General features: G+C 36.2%; 2 protein-coding genes across 2 annotated transcripts; both read right to left on the reverse strand.

Annotated features, from left to right (window-relative positions):
• Nucleotides 1-3: 3 nt before the first annotated feature.
• Nucleotides 4-14,143, reverse strand: LOC113098505 (uncharacterized). The gene is made up of 17 exons (XM_026263628.1): nucleotides 14,010-14,143; nucleotides 13,734-13,877; nucleotides 13,274-13,412; nucleotides 12,816-13,200; nucleotides 11,270-11,381; nucleotides 10,852-10,915; nucleotides 10,263-10,469; nucleotides 9,989-10,134; nucleotides 9,765-9,883; nucleotides 8,125-8,249; nucleotides 2,867-2,964; nucleotides 2,316-2,452; nucleotides 1,806-1,930; nucleotides 1,512-1,657; nucleotides 1,179-1,281; nucleotides 659-795; nucleotides 4-328 (listed from the first exon to the last, which is right to left on the reverse strand). The coding sequence occupies exons 4-17, from the start codon at nucleotides 12,916-12,918 to the stop codon at nucleotides 208-210; spliced, it is 1,743 nt and encodes a 580-aa protein (XP_026119413.1). The 5' UTR covers nucleotides 12,919-13,200; nucleotides 13,274-13,412; nucleotides 13,734-13,877; nucleotides 14,010-14,143; the 3' UTR covers nucleotides 4-207.
• Nucleotides 13,257-23,385, reverse strand: LOC113098511 (uncharacterized). The gene is made up of 9 exons (XM_026263636.1): nucleotides 23,353-23,385; nucleotides 23,104-23,233; nucleotides 22,606-22,773; nucleotides 17,814-17,951; nucleotides 17,302-17,453; nucleotides 16,467-16,570; nucleotides 16,125-16,317; nucleotides 13,734-13,877; nucleotides 13,257-13,412 (listed from the first exon to the last, which is right to left on the reverse strand). Exons 1-9 carry the CDS (start codon nucleotides 23,383-23,385, stop codon nucleotides 13,257-13,259), a joined length of 1,218 nt encoding a protein of 405 aa, XP_026119421.1.
• Between the last annotated feature and the right edge of the window lie 4,073 nt (nucleotides 23,386-27,458).

A 27,458-nucleotide genomic window follows, 5' to 3' on the forward strand; every position in this document is an offset into this window, starting at 1 on the left:
AACACACTTTAAACCTAAATAACATTGGTGAAATAAAACAGCAACTCTATCCCTCATACACACTTGTTTTCTCAGCGTTTCTTACAAACATGTGAAAATGTAAAAAGTTGGGTTCCACAATCGAAAGAGAATGAATATTATAGATACGAGTATTGTGTGATTTATTATAGTGCAGCTGAATCACTGCCAAAGCAATATCTACTTTATTTAGGGATCAGTTTCCTCAATCTGGGATGTACGATACTCCACAACAGACTTTTTCATGTTCTTATCTGGAGTAAGATCTGTGCAGCTAAGTGGCTTCCCTGTAACTGGATCCTTATTGTTCCTGCAAAAAAAAAAAAAAGTGAGCAGACACCTATCTGAGCAAACAGCTCATCTGTGGGCCTCTGTCTAGTAAGGAACCCTGTTATTCATGTTCATCATCACAGTCTTTTGCAAATCTTAGTTTCAACCTTGTATACCATAACATTTCCTCAAGGAGTAAACTGACTTTCCCAGATGTTTTATGTACTTCAATGGTTCAACTCCTCAAGAACAGTAAGAAACAAGACTATTCCTTTGAGCACCCAACTCCAAACTCTCAATGCACGAACACAAATAAAATATCAATGGAATGCAAATGTACATTTTCAGAGACCAATCCACTGAATCTTACGTCTTAAGATATTCCTCAATGGCTCTTCGCTCGTACACACATCCACCTTTGGCCTTGACGGGATCAACGAATATCTTCCCTGACAAGGGGCATACCAGATGAGGAGGCACTTGAACATTGCTCTCACCTATGTATTGCTGAAAAGCAGATGGAAATGGGAAAAATAAAAATAATCATTGGTGATTTTTTTTTTAAATGAATATAAAACAGGATAATATCCTGACATATATAATTATTCACAATTTAATTTACTACAAGTGTACAGAGCCCAGATTGCTTACTACATTATTAAATATAATTTTAACAGGTTGAAATAATGGGAAGGGGGCTGATCAAGTATGCTTCTATATTCTAATCTCATATTTTCACTCTTTAAAAATGTATATTTTTTTTATTTGTGCTTCGGACATTTAAAACTATTACTTTAGACAGTGTGTCCTTTAATATTCATAAACAGGATTCCTCTGGCAAAAAGTCTGGGAATCGGTTCTTGGTAAAAACTGAATGAAAAAGAATTTACCTTTTCAATGGATTCCATGGACTGACATGCGTTTATTGCAGTGTTATCTTTAGCCGCTTGCTCGTAGACTTCTTTGCTAGTCAGGAATTCCTCTGCTAATATGCTAAAGAAACGATAGACAGTGGACAAAAATACATGTACTCGTTCATTATGTATTGTATTCTCAAGTTTATTACATTATTTAGAATCGGATCAATGATAAATAATGGAATGCATTTTCCAACTTGAATGAGCTTTCATCTCGGTTCTGATTATATTAGATTAAGTTCATTGAATAATAATACAAAAAACAAAACAAAAACAAAAAACACCAGATGAAGATTAAGAGGCTACCTGTCCAGTGGATCTTCTGCCTCTGGGAGTATCAGAAGTCCATGTACAGCATCCAAGATCTCTCTCATAGTGACATCAGCAGAGTAGTTTCGATCAAATATGTTGTGGCAAATCCTTCCCACACTGTTGATGTTGCAATGGTAGATCTATACTGCAGTTAAGAACTTTATAGTGTACAAAATGTGATTTTATAGTGTAAAAAAAGTGTTTTCTGTGCTCTACTCTTAATATATTAATCAAAAACAGAAATTAGTTTCTGAAAGTTACTGGGGCACTTCTAAGGCTTAAGGATACAGGAGTATAGAACCGAACAACAGGTGGTTTCACTGGATAATCACGACCAAACTGACAATACAGCTCAAAGGTTCCATTCTCATAGGGAGTTTCAGCCGGTCCTTTCATGACAATCCTCCAAAATGCTGAAAAAAAGAAAATGTAAAATGCATGACAACTTTATTGTACATTTTACTTTTGTGTGTAACTTTGACTACATTTAATTAGAGGAAGCAACTGACACCACATCCGAGGATCAAGTGGCAGATTTTAGACTACATACTTTATAGTAAAAGGCATTGACAAATTAGTCAAGTATCAAAAACATTAGGCGAGTTTTATAAAGATAATGCAAGCATCTTAGTTTGGTGTAAGCTCCCCGTTACTGATATTGTTGATTATTACTTAATTGATCAAATAATTCACAATTACAGATGTTAGGAACTATTTTTACACTTTATGCATGAAAATCTAACAGCAGGAGAAAAAGCATGAATTGTCTTTTGACCTTTAAAGCAGATTTATACTTACTGAAGTCTGTTTCTGAGGGATACACAGAACAAAATGGATGGGGATCACAGTGAAGACTCTTCAGTTCTTCTATGATCCGTTTATCTTTCTCCATGAAGCGGCCTGTCTTGCATTCTTGGATCTTCTTTTTAAGTACACTTATTAGAAAATTAATTGTTTATTAGTATGTAGTATAAAAATAGTAAGGCTACCATGATATTCCCTATAATTTAAGAGTCTGTACTTTGGGAATATTTACTAAAATACTTTTAAAGAAAAGAACCATGTGCCTTTTTAAATAAGTCATCGTTCTGTAATCATAGTAATTTTGCGGAAACAAACTTCCACACTACTTGAAACCAGTTCTTATCACTTTCTATTGAGGTGTTTTGCATGATTAAATATAGGATGACTGAACAGTAGGCCTGCATGAAAAACAGTAAAGGCATAGAGCTGGAAACCGTATTTGATGTGTAACAAATTAAGTGGAGAGAGCCATATCAAACTCTTGTTCATGTGTTAAAAAATAAACAGTGGACTTGTAGTCTGTATGTGTGGACAGTCAATAATACTTCTCTGTCCTGGCCGCTTTCTTAGTGATTTGAGCAGGAATCTTCATTTCTGGTCTTTCATCGTAGCCATGGGAGGCAAAAATTTTGGTCAAGTCTTCCTATTGATGAAGAAAAAAAAAAAAAAAAAATTATAATCTTGCTGTTCATAGACATTTTTAACAATAAAAATCATTGTTTTTATTAAATCAGATATACTTGTATATACAACCATAGTTAAAGAGTGGGTGAAATGCTCGTTTTCACTCAATCTCCTGTTAATCTTGAGTACCTATAGAGTAGTACTGCATCCTTCATATCTCCAAAAAGTCTTTAGTTTTATTATATTTATAAGAGAAAGATGGTCTGTACCGATTTTCCCGGAAAAACACGAGCGGCTGGAGGCGCGATGTGTGGGCGGAGCTAAAGAATCACGAGCCCCAGTAGGCTTTTGCGTTGAGAGCGTTTGGAAGTTGTGACATTACCGTGAGGAAAAAAACATCCAAAGCAAATCATGGCTAACAGTCAGATTCAGCGTATATTTATGATCCAGAATCAGATCCAGAGGCTGAAATTTAACAAGAGCAGCAGCAGCAACGACGTCTCTATGTAGTATGTATTGAAACTGTATATATTTGATTAGCGGTTTTGGAAATTGACTAAGTTCCACTTTGTCGTCTTTTTTTTTTTTTTTTTTTAAGCTGTACATGTGGAAAGTGCAGTTTGATGACAACATCGCATGTTGTTTACTTGATGTGCTTACGCGCCGATAGCTAAGTTAACAACACAGAGATATTTGAAGCAGTTTTACTCACCGCCTGCGGTTCCAACACACGATCGTGACCCTTTTTCGTTGGGATTGCATCATCCTTAAGAAATAAACGATGCGCAAATCCGGCGTCAAACTGGGCCTTGTTTGTAAAACAAGCATCTTCGAAATGCAGGGAACAAACAAAAACACTTGCACAACTCCGTTGATGCTCTGTAAAAATAAACTCCATCCACTGGTCCCTTAATGCTGTTTTTTTTTTTTTGGTAATCTGTGCAGGGTTGTCTTGCCCTGGCAACCAAAAACACACTTTTGTGACATTTCGCGACGCTCTCGCTCTGATCAGTGAATGTCTGTGCTCTCAGTGCTCTGCTATACAGGAGCGCGTGCTCTTCCAGGAGAAGTGCCCTTAGGACCCATATAAGGAAATTCCGCTCCATCTAACGTCACACAGAGCCATACTCGAAAAAAACTTTCCGAAACTTGTGACAAACCGGAAGGAGTATTTTTGAAACAAAAATACTCCTTCAAACGTACAAATTAATTTTTTAAACTTTGTCCATGTTTAGCATGGGAATCCAACTCTTTAACAGTTTAAAAAACTCAGTATGCATGAAATAGCATTTCACCCCCCTTTAAAAAAAGGAATAATATTCAATACACATTTCAAACTAAGTATAGTTAAAATCTATCAACATTTTACTGACACATCGCTCAAGACTTATTGATGTTAAAATAATGTCAACTTTATTTGGAGCATTTGTGCACAATGCACATTTCTTGATATTAAAAGGTTAGTTCACCCAATAATCAAAATTATGTAATTAATAACTCACTCTCATGTTGTTCCAAACCTGTAAGACCTCCATTTATCTTTGGAACATAGTTTAAGATATTTTAGATTTAGTCCGAGAGCTCTCAGTCCCTCCATTGAAACGGTGTACACGGTCTACTGTCCATGTCCAGAAAGGTAAGAAAAACAATCAAAGTAGTCCATGTGACATCAGGGGTCAGTTAGAATATTTTGAAGCATCGAAAATACATTTTGGTCCAAAAATAGCAAAAACTACGACTTTCAGCATTGTCTTCTCTTCCGTGTCTGTTGTGAGAGAGTTCAAAACAAAGCAGTTTGTGATATCTGGTTCTCGAACGAATCATTCGATGTAACCGGATCTTTTTGAACCAGTTCACCAAATCGAACTGAATCATTTTAAACGGTTCACGTCTCCAATACGCATTAATCCATAAATGACTTAAGCTGTTAACTTTTTTTATATGGCTGACACTCCCTCTGAGTTCAAACAAACCAATATCCCGGAGTAATTAATGTACTCAAACAGTACACTGACTGAACTGCTGTGAAGAGAGAGATGAACACTGAGCTGAGCCAGATAGTGACTCGTTCACAAGTCAAGTACACTTTCTATCAGACGTGTCCGATTCGAGAATCGAGGAGCTGATGATACTGCGCATGTGTGATTCAGCGTGAAGCAGACAGACACGCAGAGTGTCCGAACCGAACTGATTCTTTTGGTGATTGATTCTGAACTGATTCTGTGCTAGTGTTAGGAGCGCGGGTAAACCGAAGGCTTGAATCAAGGGCAATCATCGCAAATGATGCCATTACATCGAGCGCAAAAGAACCGATTAACCGTTTTCTTCAACCAGTTTATTGAATCGAACTGTCCAAAAGAACTACTGGTGATGCGAAAACCGATTCTTGACTCGTGAACGAGTCATTATCTGGCTCGGCGTTCATCTTCAGTTCTCTCTTCACAGCAGTTCAGTCAGGCCATCCTTAAATATTTTGGTTTGCATTAACAGTAATTTTTTTTTTTTTTTTTTTTTTTTAAAGGGTCGGTAGGTAGGTCTATATTATTCAATGTTCATAAAAAAAAAAAAAAAAAAAAAAAACAATTGGTGATGGTGATTACGTAGGTATGAATTTAAACAAATTAGCAAATTTTAAATAAATGACGTCACTGACTGGGTCTTCAACCCGCGTCTTCGGGCGCATCATAGCAAACCTCATTTTGATGCAGGCTATATAGACCACAAACAAATTGAAATCTTTGTCAAAAACATGTAAATTGCATGAATTTCAGGTGAGAAGAAAAAAAATATTAGGAACTATTTTACTTGCATCCACCGCTAGGTGTCAATGCAACCTACAAATGAGAGACCATTTACTTTGCTTATTTGGGTTGTCACTTTTGTGAAAAAAATCCTGTTTGATTTGAGTGACAAGTGTTCATTGAATCGATTGTAAAATCGATTTAGCATGTCTAGATGCATTTTATACAGCATCATAATGCCATGATGCAAAACATTTACTGCAGGCTTCAACATGGCTGTGTTTACGATTAGAAATGTCAACAACAATAAAAAACGCAGGTGATTCTAGCCCGAATCTGTATCTGTATGCATGAGACTGTCTGAATACCGGCAGAATTCACAAAAAAAAAAAAAAAAAAAAAAAAAATACCTGGACACGCTCCGAGAGAAGCTCTTTAAAATCAATTTCCTATTTTCGTTTTCGAAACTTGTGTTGGTTGGTCCAATTGATTCTCGAACATAAAGTGACAGTCGACACGGTCACGGTTTTAGACTAAACGGGAGAAGGGATGGAAGATCTGGGCACATATTTTCCAGAAATTTGTGCCAAGTTAAAGCGGTGTCGAGCTGTTTTAATGAATTCTTTAGATGTATTATGGTGCCCAAACCCGTATGACCGCGAACATTTTATTTACTGCAGCCGCAGCCATCATTACCAAGCGCGAACCGTTGACTCTAACAGTGAATGAGAGTATGAGACGAAGCGAACGCACAGGCCATAATGTGACATCCATGTAAACAGATTTTTTTTTTTTTTTTTAAACGTAGCCTTTGTATGTAGGCCTAGGCAATTTATATAAGTAATTTTGCAATATAATTAATACTATTTTATTGCTTTTGTATTAGTTGTTTGAAGCGTAAAAAAAAAAAATTGGTTGGTCTTAACACAAGTGTACAACTGGCAAGTCGGTCGGACTAAAAGCAAAAAAAAAAACAAAAAAAAACAATTTAGTCGGTCCTAAATTGACAGGGTCGGTCGGGTTACGGCAAACAACAATATTTTTAAGGAAGTATCATCAGCTCCTCGATTCTCGAATCGGACACGTCTGACAGAAAGTGTACTTGACTTGTGAACGAGTCACTATCTGGCTCAGCTCAGTGTTCATCTCTCTCTTCACAGCAGTTCAGTCAGTGTACTGTTTGAGTACATTAATTACTCCGGGATATTGGTTTGTTTGAACTCAGAGGGAGTGTCCGCCACATTAAAAAAAGTTAACATCTTAAGTCATTTGTGGATTAATGCGTATTGAAACGATTCAGTTCGATTTGGTGAACTGGTTCAAAAAGATCCGGTTACATCGAATGATTCGTTCGAGAACCAGATATCAAAAACTGCTTTGTTTTGAATTCGCTCACAACAGACACGGAAGAGAAGACAATGTCGTAGTTTTTGCTATTTTTGGACCAAAATGTATTTTCGATGCTTCAAAATATTCTAACTGACCCTCTGATGTCACATGGACTACTTTGATAATGCTTTTATTACCTTTCTGGACATGGACAGTATACCGTACACACAGTTTCAATGGAGAGCTCTGGGACTAAATCTAAAATATCTTAAACTGTGTTCCAAAGATAAAAGGAGGTCTTACAGGTTTGGAACGACATGAAGGTTGAGTTATTAATTACATAATTTTGATTATTGGGTGAACTAACCCTTTAAGCCTAAAATGTGTTTTAATGTCACTATTGATGAGGATTATAAGATCTTTGGAATAATACAGGTTTTTAAAAGGAAGATATTTAAAGTGTAGCTGAAGTATACTTGCAATAATTCGACTGTGACGAGTGGGGCGGGGCCGAGAGCCGTGGGAACGGAGCGAGGCCGGTGGAGTGATTGGAAATGAGCGACACCTGCTCCTCACCGGTCTCGCGTCCCATGGAGGAGATTGGAAGGATACAAAAGAGGAGCGACGACATTGAAGGAAAAGAGGGGACCAGGCCTGGGCTTTACTTTGTGTTTTGCTTTTGTTTGTGCGCGACAGTCATCCGCAAGGGGCTGTCAGGCTGTTTTGTGTTTATTTTTACCATTAAAGCTTTAATTTGATTGTCCACCGGCTCCCGCCTCCTTCCCGATGATTATGAAGTTTTATATTGTTACATCCACTTTAGCACAATCAAATACATCCCCGTTCATCTTTAGTTGGACTTCAGCACTACTTCCCCATAACTGAAGTGCATTAAGTACAAAAGTAGTTCCAATTTAGCAGCCTTTAAATATCCCAGTTTAGTAAAATACAGTTGCAGTTTATTTTAATACATAGATGTACATTTATTTGTAGTATACATACTATGAAATAAATGTATTTCAAATATATTTTAATATATTATGTATTCATTTAAAATATAAGAATATAGTACGTCATCTGTAATGTATGGTAGGTAATGGCTTTCATACCTCTGTTTTTATGGAAGAGACTGGTACCCTTCGTCTCTCTGCCCTCAGCTCCATGGACAAGACAGTTTCCATCTCAAAAAGCCTTAGGGCAGCTTTTGCATTCTCAGGCTTAAAGCAATATCCACCTAAAATCAATAGAAAAAGAATAATCTTTCTAACTAAAACATGTAATCAACAAGAGCTTAGTCTCTTGAGTTTTTAGCTACAGCAGTTTCAACTCAGATTTGGCTAGTGCAAGAGGCCCTATAGAGGTGGACAGTAGTGGAGTATTTTTACTCTGATAAAGTACAGATACTTCTTAAACAAAAATGTACTTTTAAAGCAGAGTGTTATCTTCAGATAACTTTTACATCACGTTTCAAAGCATAATGTACTTTTTACTGCACTGCGTTTCATATTAAATATAATTTAATACTTAATTACATCAGAAATCTAGTACTTTCTTTTACTCAAGTAAAAAGTAATTCAAAGTTTTAGAGTACAAGACTGTACATTTTCAATGCAAGTATTAAAAGCAAACAAAAACAACTTATGTATATACACAAACACACACACACACACACACACACACACACACACACACACACACACACGTTTGTTTTTGTGAAAAGTGGGGACATCCCATAGGCGTAATGGTTTTTATACTGTAGAAACTGTATATTCTATCGCCATTCACCAACCCTACCCCTAACCCTAACCCTCACAGGAAACTTTGTGCATTTTTACTTTCTCAAAAAAAACTCATTTTGTATGATTTATAAGCGTTTTGAAAAATGGGGACATTGGTTATGTCCTCATAAGTCACCCTCTCCTTGTAATACCTGTGTCATACCCATGTCATTATACAGAGTTGTGTCCTGATATGTCACAAAAACATGCCCACACACACACACACACAGTAAACCATGTTGTCACACTCCCTCATAAAGCATTACCAGTTCTACAGCCTTTGTTTCATGATTATTGGATTACCCTCTTTTAATGATTTACCTTGCCTTTTCTGGATTTGGATTAATATTTTGGATTTGTTTGCTGTTGGACTGTCTCACTGTATTATCAACCTCTGCATTATCTTGACAACAATTCCCTTCCTAAAGTTTGGATTTGTCCATTTGGTGTTTGATTGTCAAACGTCTGCACATGGATTCTCCTGCACCAACTGCAGTCGCAAGCTCATTACAATATACTTTGCCTAATCTGGTTCCAGTGGAAACATCTCAACTCTGGCATTATCATACCAAATGGGTAGCATGGTGCCTAAAAAGCAATGTTATAAAAACCTCCAATATAATATCGGGGAAAATTTAAGTTAAATTAGTTCGCGTATTTTATAGATGTGTTAAAATAAATACTAATACAATTTTTTTCTCTTAATATTTACTGATCTGGTATTTTGCTTTATTTTATTGCCCTCAGTTTTAGGTAATTTGTTAACATATTGTGCTGTTATCTGTATTGTGCATTTATTGTTTATCTATTAGTCTGGAGGCTGGAAAGAGCACTGTAAATTTGCTCACCCCACCTACAATCCCTGCTGGCCTGAGACTCGAACTCACAACCTTTTTATTACAAGTCAGAATCTCTAACCATTAGGCCACGACTTCCCAGATGGCACAAGATAAAAATGTTAATACACACACCTGTTACATAGCTGATTCCATGTAAAACGGTGTTATCTGCCATGCCAACAATAACTGCATCGACCACAATATTGCTGGCCATCAATTTTCTGGCAATGGTGACTGGATTACTCATGGAACTGTAGATTAGACAACAAATGTTATCCAGAATCATTTTAGCTGTTGTAGTAACATTTTAAATCCATCAATTCAAGTAGTATAAGAACAAATACACAAAGACACACCTGATATCGTTTCCATCTGTCAAACACAAGATGCGACATCTGCAAGCTGGAAAACTTTTCTTGATATTGTCAAGCTCTGAGATACCACGAACAAGTGCATCATATAACCTTGTGTACCCAGATGCTTCAATACCATGCACTTGCTCCTACACGTAAAAAAAAAAAAAAAAAAAAACATTATGCAATACATTGATTAAATTATACAACTTTCATTTATTATAAATGTTTTTTTTCTGTCTTTGAGATAATGGTGTAACAATCAGGACAAAAATACCTTGAAGGCTTCCAAATTTTCAGTGAATTTTAGAAGGGTTTTAACTTTGTCGTTAAACATCACAAGGCAGATGACATGCTGAAAATCATATGACATGCTTCGGTTTGAAAAGCTGTCAAAGATTTGCTTGACGGCATCAATTCGCATCATCTGACTGTCAGTGTCATAACATTCTTCAATCATTGAAGAACTTGAATCGAAGAGCACCTGATAAGAACATTCAAATTCATTTTAATTAATAGCTTGTAAATCAATGTAAACTATGCACTCTCTATGTTAGCGGTTTGGCTATTGTGTAAATAATTACTAGTTACTAAAATATAATTACTTTATGAAACCATAGAGCTTTGAAATTATTTAAAACTGTGTGTATAAGTGAACATACAAAAAGAATGATTTAACATCTGTTTAAGTCTATTAAAAGTAACAACACATTTTATGTGAACTGGCTATGGGGAAAAAAGCTTTGTAAAGCACTATGACTTTCCTCAAAAAGCAAGCATGTACTTAAATTCTGTGTCCTGGCACACTTGGGGATTATAGCCATTTGAAGGTGTAATAAACATTACAAACATTTAATTTCTCTTACCACAATTGCCTCTTTGGGGGTTTTACTGACTTCAACAGTGTTGTCAGTTCTGGTATCACTGAGTCTGAATGGGTAAAATAAATTATTAAATTTGTACAACTTTTCTGGAAAACAAATATATACAAGCTTAAAAGAGCTGCTTTATAGCTTTATGCTAGATGCTTAAAATAAACATTTAATTTAATCAGCAAATGTAAAATGTTTTCAATGTTTTTATTGTTAGATGTTTCAATCTCATTTCTATGATCAAACTTATTTGCAGTTTAATTGTATAATGCTATTGGTAAAATTGGCAGTAAAATACTGATTTAAGTTTTCATATTCAGTTAAAACATTAAAAGTTTACTCTGATGAATTGGCATTTATTAAAATACTATTATATCATAGCCCTTTATTTATAGGAAAGATATATACTTACATTTTAGCCAGATCTTTCACATTTTTTGTGGTCTCTTTTCCAGACAGACAGTCGTAAACCCAAATCATAAAATGATCTCCCTTGACTTTGTTCACGTAAACACCTAGATTATCTATATAAAAAATGTTTATTCAATGTCAGAATATGAGACAACATTGATATTTTTTGCAAAATAAAAATAGGGAAAAACTATCTTATTAGGTTTTTAACACTCATGTACTCACGCAACTGAAACTTAGATACAAATCTCCTATTTGTGTTGTTTATCTTGTATATTTACTAGGGCTGCCCTCGACTAAGGATTTGGCTACATGGCCTAATAAACGCTCAAGCACTCACATAAAGCTTGTCACAGCACACTCTTGGAAGTAATTATTATAAATCTGTCAGTGAAAAACAGTTTGGAGACTGCATTAACATTTTAATAATTTGATTAACTAGTGCCTTCTTTGCTTTTGGCTTGAAAAATTAAGTCGGCGATGCTGACTCGTCATCTCCGCAGTGATGCACCTGTATGCATGTTTCATACAGATTACATAATCAAGAGAATTTGTTTTCCATTTTAACTGGTTCATTGGAAAGCATTTCACTCTCTATATATTTTTAAAGGGGTCATATGATGCAATTTTAAGTTTTCCCTTTCTCTTTGGAGTCGCAAGCTGTTCGTGAATAGATAAGATTACTAAAGTTGCAAAGACTAAAGTCTCAAATCCAAAGAGATATTCTTTTTAAAAGTTAAGACTCGTCCATGCCCTCCTAAAACACGACCTCACGTCTACTTCATGATGTGGGAAGATTAGCATAATACCGCCCAAATGTTCACTCAAAGAAAGGCGGCATAACTTTGATTCTTGCTGTTGCTGCTGGTGCCATGTTGTGGAGATGCAGTTTCATTGTCAAGAGGACTAGACTACAAATCACTGGTTAAGTTGTATTTACAACACTGTTTCAGAACAGTTCAACCCAAATATTCAGATGTGTGCAGCACATTTTATGGAGGACCGTTTCCTGATCCTGGGAGGTCACGCACCACAGTATGTTAAGGCATAACATTTCCGTCACACGCTTGAGTCATTCAGCCAATCACAACGCACTGAATAGGTCGCCAATCATAGCACATCTCGCTTTTCATACTTATAAGCTTTGTTTCATAAAGGTGGCACATAGAGGATAAAAACTAATACATTACTCTTATGATACATTACTCTTATCTGTATGACCAAAAATGAGAGTGTATTTTAAGAGTGACCACATCAGCACCTTCACCTGTCCTGCAGTGAGCGCACAACTGTTCAGCATCCATACTCTGCACGGACACTTGATCAGCACACATTTTTATAGGTTAACATTAGATTGAGTGGCCATGTAAAGTTGCAAATGCTTACATATTTCAGATAAGCCATATTTGAGTTAATTGATGACATGCAAGCTTTTAGACTAACCGTTAACGATTAGTCGACTATTAGGGGGCAGCCCTAATATTTACAGTATAATCAACTGATTAGACAGTCTAGCAATTAGCATTGAGACAATATAGAAATTGGACCTTCACTGAGATACACCAGCAGAGGACCCTCATTTCCCATATTTGCCAGTTGCAGTGGTGGTGTGACAATCAGGTGACTGTACCGTTTGACATCCTCAAACATGTCTGAAAAGGTTTTCTTCCGTTCAATCTGAAAGCTTTAACAAGGCATTTTGTATAAAAATGTAATATTGTTTTAAATATACATTATATTTATCAAATATAGTTTTAAGACTCGTAAACATGACATACTTGCAGCCTTGTGGGGTGCTGTTATAAAAGATCCAAAATGGAAACCTATCAAATGATGGCGGAAGACTAAGCGAAATTCTCTCGATATCTGTAGCTCTTTTAATCGATGACGCCAGTAGATTCACCTCATCACAGTTTGGAATTTTTACACCATCTAAAATAAAACCATATTATGGATGTGGTGATGAATATGATGGTATAACAAACATCTCAGTTCCAGTGTTTACCTGTGATTTTTTCCAGTATGTACGACCTGTCAAATACTTCTGGTGTCCCTGGTACTCTCACTGGCTCACACAGCCGCTGGCCAGTAGGATAAGCTTTCAAAGAAATTGTAGCATAGGTCTCCAGATCAGGACTTTCATTCTGAATTGAAAAATAAAAAAATGGTTTTCAGTCAGCCAGTTTTGTGTGACTGAAAAATTCTTCAATCACTGCTAATCTAATATCTGTAAACATAACACAGACCAAGAAAGTATATATTTTTTATTGATAATGTTCATGTGTACATGTGGTCATTTAAGATGCACTTTCCAGTCTGGTTATTGGAAAACAGGCTTCAGTACTTTTAGTCCATGCTACTAGAATGAAAAATAGTTCCTGAACAGCTTCTAAACTGATTTATGAAGTGTTGTCAAGAAAAAAAAAAAAAAAAAAAAAAAAAAAAAAAAAACACTGCAAACATACCTCTCCTTGAGCAATCAAGTAAGCCCAGCAAATATTTGCATATTCAAAAACATCACCATCTTCAATGACCTTTGGGCCTGATGTTTCATTACGACCTGGTAACAACTCTCGGAAAAGAAAGTAAAGACCCTCAACAACAGCAATCTGAAATGAAAATATAAAGAATTTAAATATTTATGATCGGACTTAAATATTTAGTAGATATAACAATGATAATTCACTTTATATCTATGTGTAAAACTCCATTAAGTGAATAATTTGCACACTTTAACCTACCTTTTGGTTTCTAGTTAAATGCAAGTTCCTGCAGATCATTTGCAATAAACTTTGACCCAAAGCGTTGCATCCACTCAGTCTCCTAATATATGCCACCACTTTCTTAAATTCGTCTCCACAGTGTTTATGTTTCTGAAGAATAGGACAATATACAGATCTTACCAATAGTTGCACTGAAAAAGAAAGCAATAGGTTTAATTTGAAATTTGCAGCTGCAGGCCTCAAACCTGCTGTCAAGAAACAGTTACCAGTAACTACAAGTGTGTCTCAAATTATGTTGTTGAAAAGTTCATTTCAATAACTCAAATTGTAAAACTTGTGTGTTAAATTCAGTGCACAGAGACTGAAGTAGTTTAAGTCTTTGGTTCTTTTAATTGCGATTACTGTGAGTCACATTTAATAAAAAAAAAAAAATAAAATAAATAAAAAAAACACCAATTCACGATCCCAAGTTAGAATATGGTGACATGCCAATCAGCTAATCAACTCAAAACACCTGAAAAGGTTTCCTGAGCCTTCAAAATGGTCTCTCAGTTTGGTTCACTAGGCTACACAAACATGGGAAAGACTGCTGATCTGACAGTTGTCCAGAAGACAATCATTGACACTTAACAAGGAGTGTGAGCCACAAACATTAATTGCCTAAGAAGCTGGCTGTTCACAGAGTGCTGTATCCAAGCATGTTAACAAAGTTGAGTAGAATGAAAAAGTGTGGAAGGAAAAGATGCACAGATGCAGAGAACCACAGCCAAAGTCAAACAAAATCAATTCAAGAATCTGAGTTAACTTCAAAAGGAATTGACTAAGGCAGGGGTCAAGGCATCGAGAGCCTCCACACACAGAAGCGTCAAGGAATTTGCTGAACCACAGACAACGTCAGAGGCGTTTTACATGGGGGCTAAGGAGAAGTAGAACTGGACTGTTAGCCAGTGGTCTAAAGTTCTCTTTTCAGATGAGAGAAAGTTTTGTATTTCAATTGGAAACCAAGGTCCTAGAGTCCGGAGGAATGGTGGAGAAGCTCATAACCCAAGTTGCTTGAAGTCCAGGGTTAAGTTTCCACAGTCTGTGATGATTTAGGGTGCAATGTCATCTGCTGGTGTTGGTCCAATGGTTTTTTGAAAACCAAAATCACTACACCCATTTACCAAGAAATTTTGGAGCACTCCAGGCTTCCTTATGGTGACCAGCTTTTTCAAGATGCTGATTTCATTTTCAAGCAGGATTTGGCACCTGCCCACACTGCCAAAAGCACTAAATGTTGGTTAAATGACTATGGTCTTGGGTGTGCTTGATTGGCCAGCAAACTCACCAGAGCTGAACCCTATTGAGAATCTATGGAGTATTGTTAAGAGGAAAATGAGAAGCAAAAAAAATGCAGATGAGCTGAAGGCCACTGTCAAAGAAATCTGGGCTTCCATACCACCTCAGCAGTGCCACAAACTGATCACATCCATGCCACGCTGAATTGAGGCAGTAATTAAACCAAAAGAAGCCCCTACCAAGTATTGAGTACATGTACAGCAAATAAACATACTTTCCAAAAAGGCCAACAATTCCGTTTTTTTTTTTTTTGGTCTTATGAAGTATTCTAATTTGTTGAGTTTGTGAATTGGTGGGTTTGTTAAATGTGAGCCAAAATCATGACAAATGAAAGAACCAAAGACTATTAAACTATTGCAATCTGTGTGCATTGAATTTATTTAATTCACGAGTTTAACTGAGAATTACTGAAATTAATTTTTCCACTTCATTCTAATTTGAGATGCACCTGCACGAGTTGTGGATCATTTGGCTCCAGTTGGTACGGTATAAAAATCATTACGCCTATGAAGAATCCTTGAACCACATATATACCAACATGGGGTGTCTGCGTGTGTGTGGTCTTATCTATTAGATCTGAACCAATATTTTCTGTTGGACTGTGCTTTTAAACTGTAATTTTGGCACTTTTTTGTGATTTTGGCACTTTTTTTAATAAACCTTTGAAGATGAAGCTGCATTTGTGATTGGTCTACAACTTGGATTCACCCATTCTAGGTGACCCAGGTTTTAGATCAGCAAGCATCAAACCTTGACAAAATAGAAATGATAGTTTGTTTGTTTTTTTAAACATACAATGGCATACAGCGTTGACAGAAATACACTTAGGCCTTTCTCTGTTTGCTTCACTGAGGGTCTGACATCTTTTTGGAACAAAAGACTTGGATTTGGTTTCTCATTATCAAATGATGACAGAGAGAACTGTAGAACTGAATCCTCTGTGATTCCAAGCTCATTAAGTTTGTCAACATGATTATACTCTTCGCCTCTGTGAAAAAAAAAAAGGAAAAAAATTAAAAATTATTCTTGGAAACACAATACTAAAAGATTTGATATTTTAAACCATACAGTAAATCAAGTAAAAATAAAATTAGGACATATCAAATTATGTAAATCAATGATATGATAATCAGTGACCTGATGTGAAGAACTGGTGCTGGTATACAACTTTCAAGTGAAAGCCGCAGCGTCACATCTCTCAGTGTATCACTTTCGAGGTTGACTTTGATTTCAAAGTCTCCCTATTGAACAAATAAGGAAAACAAGATGACTGATGCGGAAATTTGGTTTGTTAGTATTGGACAATATTAGGGTACAACTATTTGAAAATTTGGAATCTGAGGTTGCAGAAAAGGCCTTTAAAAGTTGTCCAAATGAAGTTCTTGGCAATACATATTACTAATCAAAAATTAAGTTTTGATATTTATGGAAGGAAATTTACTATATACCTTCATAGAAAATGATCTTTACTTAATATCTTAATCATGATTTAAAGAAAAATGTATGACCCATACAATGTATTTTTGGCTATTGCTACAAATATACCTGTGTGACTTATGACTTTTGTGGCCCAGGGTCACATATAGAGAAGATTTTTGGTCATAACGCAGGATGAGTACGTTTAACTCATTTAAAATGAGTGACGAGGAGGAAATGTCATTTCACTGCTTGTTATATATGTTCTATATAATAGTGTATGTGACAAATAAAAATCTTGAATCATGGATGAGCACTAAGGTGATTGGGAAAGTGGTAAATATTGGCACAAATATAAAGCATTTGACTTTTGGGTTAGAATATGATTTAGTATCATGCTAAATGACATGTAATGGTTAGATTCTTCGGTTAACATTTGATGCATTACAGTGTTAATGGAAAAACTAAAAACAATTCTAATTGTGTATGGATTTGTTTTGGTGAATCAATAGATTTTCTACTTTTGATTAAGGTGATCAAGCATCAGCAGCAGTACCTGTAACATTATGTGACAGCGGATGACACTTGGTCCTTCATTTCTGATGTTGGCCTGTCTTTGTGTCAGTGGTAACGCTGTTAAATTTTCCCTTGGTGTAAATATGGCATACAGTTCACTCCCACTTGCAATATGTCTGTCATTCAAAGACCCTTTAATAATAAAGATATAAAGCATGCAAAGAAATTAAATTAGTGAACAACATGCAGAATGTCAAAGTGTCAAGAAAAAGTTAGTGAACTCTTTGATGTGGATTTCTGCATAGATTATGATTGAAATGTTACCTGATCTTAAATTAATTCACAACTATATACAATCTGACTAAACTAATAACACACAATTGTTTTTTTCACATTTGTACTGAATACAGTTAGTAATCATTATTGATTTTCTGTAGATGCTTACTGACGTTTAACCAAGACATCATCACATTTGGCACTGGAAACAATTGTCTCTACATTTGAAATAAAAAAATGTTTGAAAATGATGTTCAAAAATATTTGAACACCTACATGTGTTGAAGAAGGGGTCATCAGTCAAAGGCATACCATCAGCAGTGTAAAGGCATACAGACATGTTTCTGTCAACCTTGTTTTCATGGCAGATTCGCAACATCAGGTCCTCCACTGTATTTTGTGAGGGATCTATACCTGTACCAAAGGGGTGTAATTGGACAAAAAATAAATTATGTAAAACTGATAGTTCTAGTCCTTACCTATATTTGGCTAAAATAGGTATAAAGCTATTGTAAAATACTCTATAAAACATCATATTATAACAACAGTAAATTATTATTGTTCACATCCATGCCTATATGGATCTACAAAGCGGTGTCTGGAGTTGATGCTATAGGGAATGCCTTCAGCTTCACCAATGTCTGAACATGTGTACCAAAACACACCAGTTCCATTAACAGACAGCAGTCCATGACATCATGAGCATAGCTTCTTTGGCTTCATGAACAGTGGCAAGAGTTTTTGGCTGTGTGTGCAGACATTTCATTACACTTGAGGACATACAAATCCTGCATTATGTCTTGGACTGGAGCACAAGTGTGCATGATGTGTACACTGTGACAAGTTCATGGCTCCATTCACATTTGTCAGGCCCCGCTTATGCTGGAAAAAAAAGGTGCTGGTTATAATACAGGGTTCACAGGTTGGACTTGCTTAGGAGTTGTTGACCAGCTCCCAGTCTCATTAAGCCAGTTCTAGCAATCTGCTTAATCTGAAGACATGCTCTGCAGATTCCTCTGATCCAGCAGAAAGCATGTTGCTGATGTCCTTCAGTTCTGAAGAACTGGAAGCAGTTGAGAAGATGAATGAGGTTTTTGACTGAATTATCTCCCATCGTCAGACCTGCATACGGGGCAAATGCTTGATGTATTGGCCAGTGAGAAATCACTTTTGGTTGTTTGGACAAGTGCTTCATGGTGGAACATCAATCGCCTTTGAGCCATCCATTTCTTCCTGACTCACATTTATTAGTGTACATCATATGGGAATTCGGAAGAAGGGAACTGACCTTTCTATTGAATTACTTTACCAAGATATCATTTCCAAATTATCTATATTTTATTTTACAAAAATACCTTGCTTCATTTCCCATTCTTCCCTGAATAAGAGTAAAGTGAAAGTGATGTGACGTGTAGCCAAGTGTGGAGTGCCATATTTGTAATTAAACCATCCACTCAGATAAGTGTGCAGCCATTTTTACCTGCCCTGCAACTTGGGAAGGCGGAAGGTTGTAAAGGCAAGGGCTGCCTTTGCAGAGTATCAAAGCCAAGACAACTTCTCTTGCAATTAGAGAAATTGTGCTCTGGGATTGGCTCCAATAAGCAGTGGCTCCGAATAACACATTTTTGCAGGCATTTTCAAGGCATTGCCCATAGCCTAGCAACTCCAGACGCCACGTCTTGTTCCCCTTCTCAGGAAACCATGGTTACAATCATAATCTGGATGTTTTTTTTTTGTGTTTATTTTATAATCAAAGCATTAACATGAAAAGGTGGTTTACATTAATGTTTGTAAAGGCTCTCTCATATTCCCCTTTACCCTTTTCTTAATTTCTTACGTTTGATCTAAAATGTACACTTTCACTTACTCTTAAAAGTTGGCATTGTGATATTATGGAAATTGACTTAAGTGATAAATTTCTTGAGATGTTCCTCATTTAAAAAAAAAAAAAAAAAAAAAAAAAAAAAAAGTCTCTCTTAAATTGTGAACCATCATTGTAGATCCATTTTGGTTGTCTGTTTTACATTTTTTTTCTTTTTTCTTTTTTCCCTTTGCGCTTCATTTTTCTGCACGTCTCTCTTTGTGGCACGGTTATGACGTAGGGGTGGAGTCAAGGGAGAGGGGCGTGTACAACAGGCCTCCCTGGAAGTGACATAATCGGCCCAAGACGAAGCACACTGATCCAGGTATTGTCATGATGAGTAGAGGCTTGCAAGTGGATAGTTTCTTTTTATTCAATAGCATTAAAACATTCATGTTTTCGTTTTATTTACTTTATTAACAAATGTATACCGTATTTTCCGAACTATAAATCACACTTTTTTTCATAGTTTGGCTGGTCCTGTGACTTATAGTCAGGTGCCACTTATCAAAATTAATTTGACATGAACCAAAAGAAATGAACCAAGAGAAAACATTACTGTCTACAGCTGCGAGAGGGCGCTCTATGTTTTCAGGGTAGACTACAGGAGCACTGAGCAGCATAGAGTGCCCTCTCGTGGCTGTAGACGGTAATGTTTTCTCTTGGTTCATTTAAAATTAATTTTGATAAACAAGTTGCACCTGACTATAAGTCGCAGGACCAGCCACACTATGAAAAAAGTGCAACTTGTAGTCTGGGAAAAAAGGTATATATAATATATCCAAGTGGATGCTGCACACTGCTGGTGGTTGAGGAGAGACCCCCCACATGATTGTAAAGCGCTTTAGGTGGACAACAATACACAATAAAGCACTATATAAATGCATCACTCATTCATTCATTCATATAGGCTAACCGTATATAATTGATAATATTATCTTAATTAGGGCTATATTTTTATATTTATTTGTTATGCTTATTTTCCCCTTTCATTTCGTGTATTGCTTACCTAATTAACGTTCTGTGATAAATGAGTTTTAATTTACAAATGAAAGTAGCGAATTATACATTTATAATTCTAGTATTTTTTATTATAGGGTTAGGATATTTATATAGTTAGTTAAATTCATCCTCTAAAGTGCACTTCCAGTAAAAATTCCTGTCACATAGCATAAAGCTACGGAAGTTCTAAGCGGCCATGCATTATAATATTTTTTCTTCTTGTTTTCTCGTTATAACGACTTAATTTTCTCGTTATCTCGACATAACGAAGTTCGTTTTCTCGTTATAACGACTTCATTTTCTCGTTTTCTCGACATAACGAAGTTCGTTTTCTCATTATAACGACTTAATTTTCTCTAAGAAGTTACAAAACTGCGCCAGCAGGTGGCACTATAGACCTGAATATAACTGATGGGGTGTTGTACACTATCCACTTTACTGTACGCGGACCTTCCTCGTGATCGCTATAATTTGTGCAGTCTTCATTACTGACATTTAATTAATTCATAATTGTTAAATGCTTGAATCAATATGAATATTTTGTGTATTAAGTTCCTGCTAGATGCATGAGTTTCACCAACGCGTTCTGTGTCATAAAATAACTGCTTATCAAAACCAAGGTTGACGTCACTGTATTCTGTTTATCTACAAAACGACGGGATTTAACGATGTAGGCTGATGTGCTTCTTTTCCTTATTACTAATCTTTATTGTTAACCATATTGATGAGAAATGGGATGAAGCCTATATGTAAAATCCATAGGCTAATTTAATTCAGTTTTGTTCTATAATGTTGTAATCGTTTTTTTCTACACACACACACACACACACACACACACACACTACACGTACACATGGACGCTCTTTTCAAACAGAAGCTTGTAACACACATGATATCTGCTACATCATATAATGACTAGGCTACTACAAATTACAAATTATACATAATTTTTTATTTCAAATAAAGGGAAAATGAAAAGTGAGTTTATTCCAAGCAGCTCTAATTTCGCGGTGTTGCCATTTAAACATGTTAATTACAAAAACAAAACGTTCGTTGTACTGTCTCTGGAAAAATCAACAGTGATTGACCAGCCTTTATTTATATACAGTATTGTAGACGTTATTACCTAGGCGAAGCTAAATTTGTTGAAATATAGGCTACAGTAAGAGCGCCTGCATTGTTGTCCATCAGATGCCTGTCAAAGTTGAGTTCGTTACTATAGCAACAGTAAAACTGTCATGTCGTTATAACGAGAAAACGAACTTCGTTATGTCGAGATAACGAGAAAAATAAGTCGTTATAACGAGAAAACGAACTTCGTTATGTCGAGATAACGAGAAAATTAAGTCGTTATAACGAGAAAACAAAAAGGAAAAAAAATTATAATGCATGGCCGCTTAGAACTTCCGTATAAAGCTTTATTGGCATGTCGGGCTTTTATAGGCTATTATTTACAAAACTCTTCAGGGCTGCGTTTTCCTCTGAACTAATGTGAGCAAAGAACGCTTCTGTGCGCTGGCATCCTCCCACAAGTGAAGAGATTTTTAACAAACACTTGCAGTTAACCAAATGAAACAAGACACATTTTAATGCTATAAAAGTGTGCACATCGAGAGAAATAAACAGCAGATGTTCAAGTTAACAACTTTAACTTGAGCAACTGGATCTGTGAGCTGCGTCTCGGGCTGATGACATCACTTCCAGGGAGGCCTGTTGTACACGCCCCCTGCCCATTGACTCCGCCCCCACGTAAAAACAGTGCCACAAAGAGACGTGCAGAAAAGTGAAGCACAAAGGAAAAATGGTATTGCAAGCTCAAACTAGACTGACATGCAAAATAAAAGCAGCATTGCAAATAAATTAATAGATATGACTATGGAAAATATGTATTGCAAAATCATTGCTTTCGCGTTATTTCATTTATGTTTTGCAATTCTTAATTTTTGTTTTCAAAAAGCACATTTACTTTCCTCAATACTTTAATTTTCGTTTGCAAAACTAAAATTTTTTTTGCGTATATACACGCCGTTAAATTGACTCCATAGATAACATTTCTTTGGATAGAGGGTGGATAGTAAAGTCATAAACCCACCTAAAATTTAAGCACATGCATCTTTTGACATCTCTCAGTGCCCTTACTTTAATTGTCTTTTAGAATGAGAAACAACATTAGTGCAGTTGATGAAGTGTACTATAAAGATTTACCTGTGATCTCTTTTATCCCAGGACATTTTGGAAATCGGTAGGATATATGAAATGAATTAAGTGACTTCATTACAGTCATTCCTTGCATCTCTGGAACTGGTGCATTGCCAATTCTTCGCAGATAAGCAATCATATTGCCATACCGGTTCCTCTCTGCTTGTGAAAAATCTTTTAAAACAAAGAAAATTGGCAGTAGTAATCAATATGGAGCTGGTTCATAAGAACATGTAGGGGAGAATTGGGTATGATGCCAGTCACTACTGTAAGTTGGACCTCCTGCTTGACCATTTAGAAATCTTTTATTACAATCAAATATAGATAAAATTAAAATTTACTTGACAAGGCATTTAACCCATATGATTCAACATACACTTTGACATGGTCCCAATATAGTGCACTTTCTTGCTAAGAGATAAAACCACCTTCTATAATGTCATGCATTATGAAGCATCAAAATAGCCAAAATGAGCCAAACAACAACTATAATAGAACTCATACCCATGGATTTTAAGGTCACATCATTGACGCTGTCAAAAAAATCCAGTTCTTCTTCAATCCCAAGATCAATGAATTTTTTGTAGTATTTATCCAGTCTGAACTTCTGAAGTAATGTGAAGATTTTATCCATCTGAAACACACAATAATAAAAATGTAACTTTTAAAAAGTAAAAAAAGCAGTTTTCAGCATAAGGATGCACGATATTGGATTTTTGCAGAAATCCGATACACTGATATCTTTCAACTCACTTTGGCGGACAGCCAATGCAGGTACCGATACATTTCCTATTGTTTGGAAACAAGTCTCTACCGTACAGAGTTGAGCCCTGCGAGGGCCTCAAATCTAGGCCCAGCCCTTGACAGCTTATCAGAATTTTCGGTCAGAGTCTGAATGAAGTCTCACTGCCCCATTACACAGTTACTTTGCAGCCATTACAACAGAACAGTTTTGTTTTTAATGGCAATGGTTATATTTAGTTTTGTTTCTTTAGGTTAATTTAGAAAAATATTTGGATATTTTTTGTTTGTTAGATTTAAAGGTACAATTGGTAAGATATTTGCAGTAAAATATCCAAAAACCACTAGGCTAGTGTTATATATTTTGTCCAGCTGATAACTAACAATATCTCTAATGTTTTCAACAACTTGTAAATGGGGCTGCACGACTCTGGATGAATTGAGAATCACAATTTTTTTGGTCTCATATAGAGATCACGATTCTCCTACGATTTTGAACTAAATAAAATAATGTGTTACAAAATGTTATTGCTGCAGTTTAATTAAAAGTGTAATTAATCTGAATGAATTAGTAAACAGTTTAATATACACTACCACTCCAAAAGTCTTTGAACGGTAAGATTTGTTTTATAATTCTGTAAAAGTAGTAAAACCGTAAAAGTAGTAATGTTGTGATACAATTTGTACAATGTGGTCAAAGTTGCATCTTTGCGCCCTTGCAAACTGGATGCTCTGACTTGCCGTAGAGTCCTTGTAGCCATGAGAGGTGTGTCCATGTAGAGGAGTAAATAAATCTGCATCTTAAGTGGCCGTATCGCGTTAAGTTAACGTCTGTCGGCGTGTGGCGTTATTTTAACGCGTGGTGGCGTCTGGCGTTAACTTATCGCGTAACGGCGCTTATTTAACGCCTGGCGGCGATATGAAAACGGCGTTTTAAAATTAATACGGCGTTGAAAAGCACGCGTTTTCTGGTCCACTTGGCTTTCCATGGTAAAGACACAGAAAACGCGAGGCAGCCGCCACGCTCCTGACACGCAGCAGAGACGCCACGCAGCCAGTGTGTCACCGGCCTTAACATTGAAATCATTCGCGCCAGACGCTCTATTCGCGTTTGGTGTGAACACAGCATTAGAGGCAGGCACACCTATGATGTAATTGGAGCAGAGATTGAAGAAATCCATTCATCATATGGACTGCATGGCAAAGTTGTTGCCACTGTAACTGACAATGCATCTAATTTTGCCAAACATTCAGAGTGTCAGCCCTTTAATTTGTAGTCTGAATCTGAAAATGAAGTTAATTGAGGAACCGACTTTTACAGATGTCATAGAAGCTCTTTCAACCGCATCTGGTGATGGACAGTTTAGATAAACACCGAGCCGAGCCAGATAATGACTCTTTCACGAGTAAAGAACCGGTTGCATCCGGTTTTCGGATCACCAGTACTTCTTTCGGACAGTTCGATTCAATAAACCGGTTGAAGAAAACGGTTCACCGGTTCTTTTGCGCTCGACGGAACGACACCATTTTCGATTATTGCCCTTGATTCAAGCCTTCGGTTTACTCGCGCTCATAACACTAGCACAGAATCAGTTCAGAATCGATCACCAAAAGAATCAGTTCAGTTCAGATGCTCTGTGTGTCGGTCTGTTTCACGCTGAATCACACATGCGCAGTATCCTCGGTTCACGAATCGGAAGCGTCTGACAGAAACGGTTCTTGACTCGAGAACGAGTCAGTCTGTTGTTCAGTATCTGGCTCGGTGTTAATCAGGGTATCTTCCGTCCATTCCAAATCCGTTTTCAATTAAAAAACAGAAAACGAAAGACTCAAGAGGATTCAAGTGAGAGAACATGAATTCAATAACGAGAAATGGAAAAATGGCTCGTTTATTCGTTATTCCATCTAGGTTAACAAACGGAAAATGAGTTTTTGACTTGATTTCTCATTTTGTCGTTTGGGGTTTAAAAAATGGTTTATGGCTTCAATATTTCATTCGCACTTGTGGGCGGAGCTGAAACGCTCCTTTCATCTGATTGGTCCAATCGCTCCGCCTTCAACTCGGTCTTACATTCTTTCAGAATAAGAGTAGTGTCTGAAACCACCGCTCACTGTTAATTAACATAATATTTGAGTCAGATGTTGCTGCGCACATAATTCGTGCTGCTGTGACTTGCAAGTCACCCCTTTAAATTATTTCTAGGTTATAGTATTGTATTAATATTGTCCCACTGTAAATACAGTGTAAATAGTTCTGTCTCCTGGGATAAAAGTGAAGTGGAAATAAAAATCAATAATAGACTGAACATTTCCATGATAATATGTCTGTAACATTTACCACTCTTATATTTTAAGTCTAATGGCACTAGGTAGGTGTGTGTGACATTAATAATTAATTGTGGAAATTAATATAGTTACATTTATTAAATAAATTAGAATTATTCGTTTTATTACAGACAAAATTGAATGATGTTTCTCTTTTAGTCTTCTTTGTTGGCCTTGAGAAAGCCAACATATATTTGAACATTATTATCATTTATTATGAGAGTAATTGACAACGCCTAAAATTGTATTGTTTCACCAAATTCAGCTCAGATCTTCAGACTCGTTTGACTCGTTGCTGTAACTGGTCAGACTTTTTCCTTCTCAAAACATCCTAGTGACTTTCATTATCTGAGCGATGAAGGTCTTACACTTAAGGTCCACTAGAGGGGGAGACAGGATTTCTGTTTATGTAAGTTTAAATGACAGATAAATACATTATTTTCATGTGTACTACCATGAATATGCCATATCTGTGTAACACAGGTTCTTCAATGATAGATGGGGTGGTAGGGGGGTATACCTTAGCTCAATGATAGCTGTATAATATAAAACAACATTAACTACTGCAGCTGGTACCAAATAAAATGATTAAGTTTTGGAAAACTGCAAGTGAAATGTACTTGCACAAATGACTTGCTGTTACATAATACCCCATATGCGTTGTTGGGGACGTTTTCGTCCACTAGGGGGTAAAGTTGAGTCTTATTTTGGCCACAACTTTCTCTGTGTTTCAGCTAATGGAATGATTTTTGGTGACAAATCTTATTTTGACACTTATTTTGGGAAAATGCTTGAAATTTTTCAAAAACCCAACAGTATACTGTGGGTAAATTCACTACCCTTTTGTTATGTTCGGGATGAAAACACCCACTAAATTAAAATGCTGTAAAAATGTCTCAGATAAAGATTTTTTTTTTTTTTCATAAATCTATTAATCACCCTCAGTCCTGATCAAAACTACCAAATGTTTTAAAAAAAAAATCCAAGATTTTAACTCTTTAATTACCAAGTTCATAAATGATGTCACTGATTTGGGAAGAAAAAACACACACAAAATGACATATTTTCAATATAAAAAGTAATTGTGGACTGGATATTTTTTTTACCTTTTACTTTTATGACCTTTTTTTTTTACCTTTGGGCATGTCAAAGATTAGTAACTGTAGATTGGCTTTGATGTATTGTTAGTTTTTGTGCAGCATTAGATTTAAATGTTTTCTCCCTTATTAGTTGTTGGTGGCTGTTTTTGCCCCATTGACTTCCATTATAACGACATTTTTTGATTGCAAAGCCATGACACCATATAATCATGCACTCTTGATTGTTGGTGGTTTTCCCTGTTGGGAAGAGGTAACATTTGTTATTTTTACAGTTGATCACTAGGTGGGACCATTAACCCTTTAGATAGGCCTGTGCAAAAAAAGGCTTAGTTTCTGGCCTGTATATAGAGTTATATGGAGTTTAACAAATTATAGTGTGTGTGTGTGTGTGTGTTTGAGAGAGAGAGAGAGAGAGAGAGAGAGAGAGAGAGAGAGAGAGAGAGAGTGAGAGAGAGAGACCTTTGTGCACTTACCTTGATGTATCTGAAAAAATCCAAATATGCACCTCATGCTCTCAGAACTACATGGACTAAACAATAAAAAAGTGTGTTTATGCACCTGCTGCCTTTTGATGGTGAAAAATACGGATGGCCTGTGTGTGAAATGCTTGTCTTTTCTTGATGGTGAAGCCAGTTTAAAACCTTTAAATCTTATTTTTTTTTAAAACTACTTTGAACATAATTGATTATGGAC

This window comes from Carassius auratus, unplaced genomic scaffold (assembly GCF_003368295.1).
Source record: "Carassius auratus strain Wakin unplaced genomic scaffold, ASM336829v1 scaf_tig00216571, whole genome shotgun sequence".
Classification (NCBI taxonomy): Eukaryota; Metazoa; Chordata; class Actinopteri; order Cypriniformes; family Cyprinidae; genus Carassius; species Carassius auratus.

Bases quoted from the DNA above. Each gene is read 5' to 3' on its own strand.
- LOC113098511 (XM_026263636.1), bottom strand. From the start codon at position 23,385: ATGTATCGGTACCTGCATTGGCTGTCCGCCAAA. The intron at 23,234-23,352 runs GTGAGTTGAAAG...TGTGTGTTTCAG, and splicing joins TGCATTGGCTGTCCGCCAAA to ATGGATAAAATCTTCACATT. The intron at 17,454-17,813 runs GTAGGTGTTCAA...TTATTATTAAAG, and splicing joins TGACCCCTTCTTCAACACAT to GGTCTTTGAATGACAGACAT.
- LOC113098505 (XM_026263628.1), bottom strand. From the start codon at position 12,918: ATGTTTGAGGATGTCAAACGGTACAGTCACCTGATTGTCACACCACCA. The intron at 1,282-1,511 runs GTAGCCTCTTAA...TCGTTTCTTTAG, and splicing joins GCAGAAGATCCACTGGACAG to CATATTAGCAGAGGAATTCC. The intron at 329-658 runs GTAAGATTCAGT...TTTTTTTTGCAG, and splicing joins ATTGAGGAATATCTTAAGAC to GAACAATAAGGATCCAGTTA.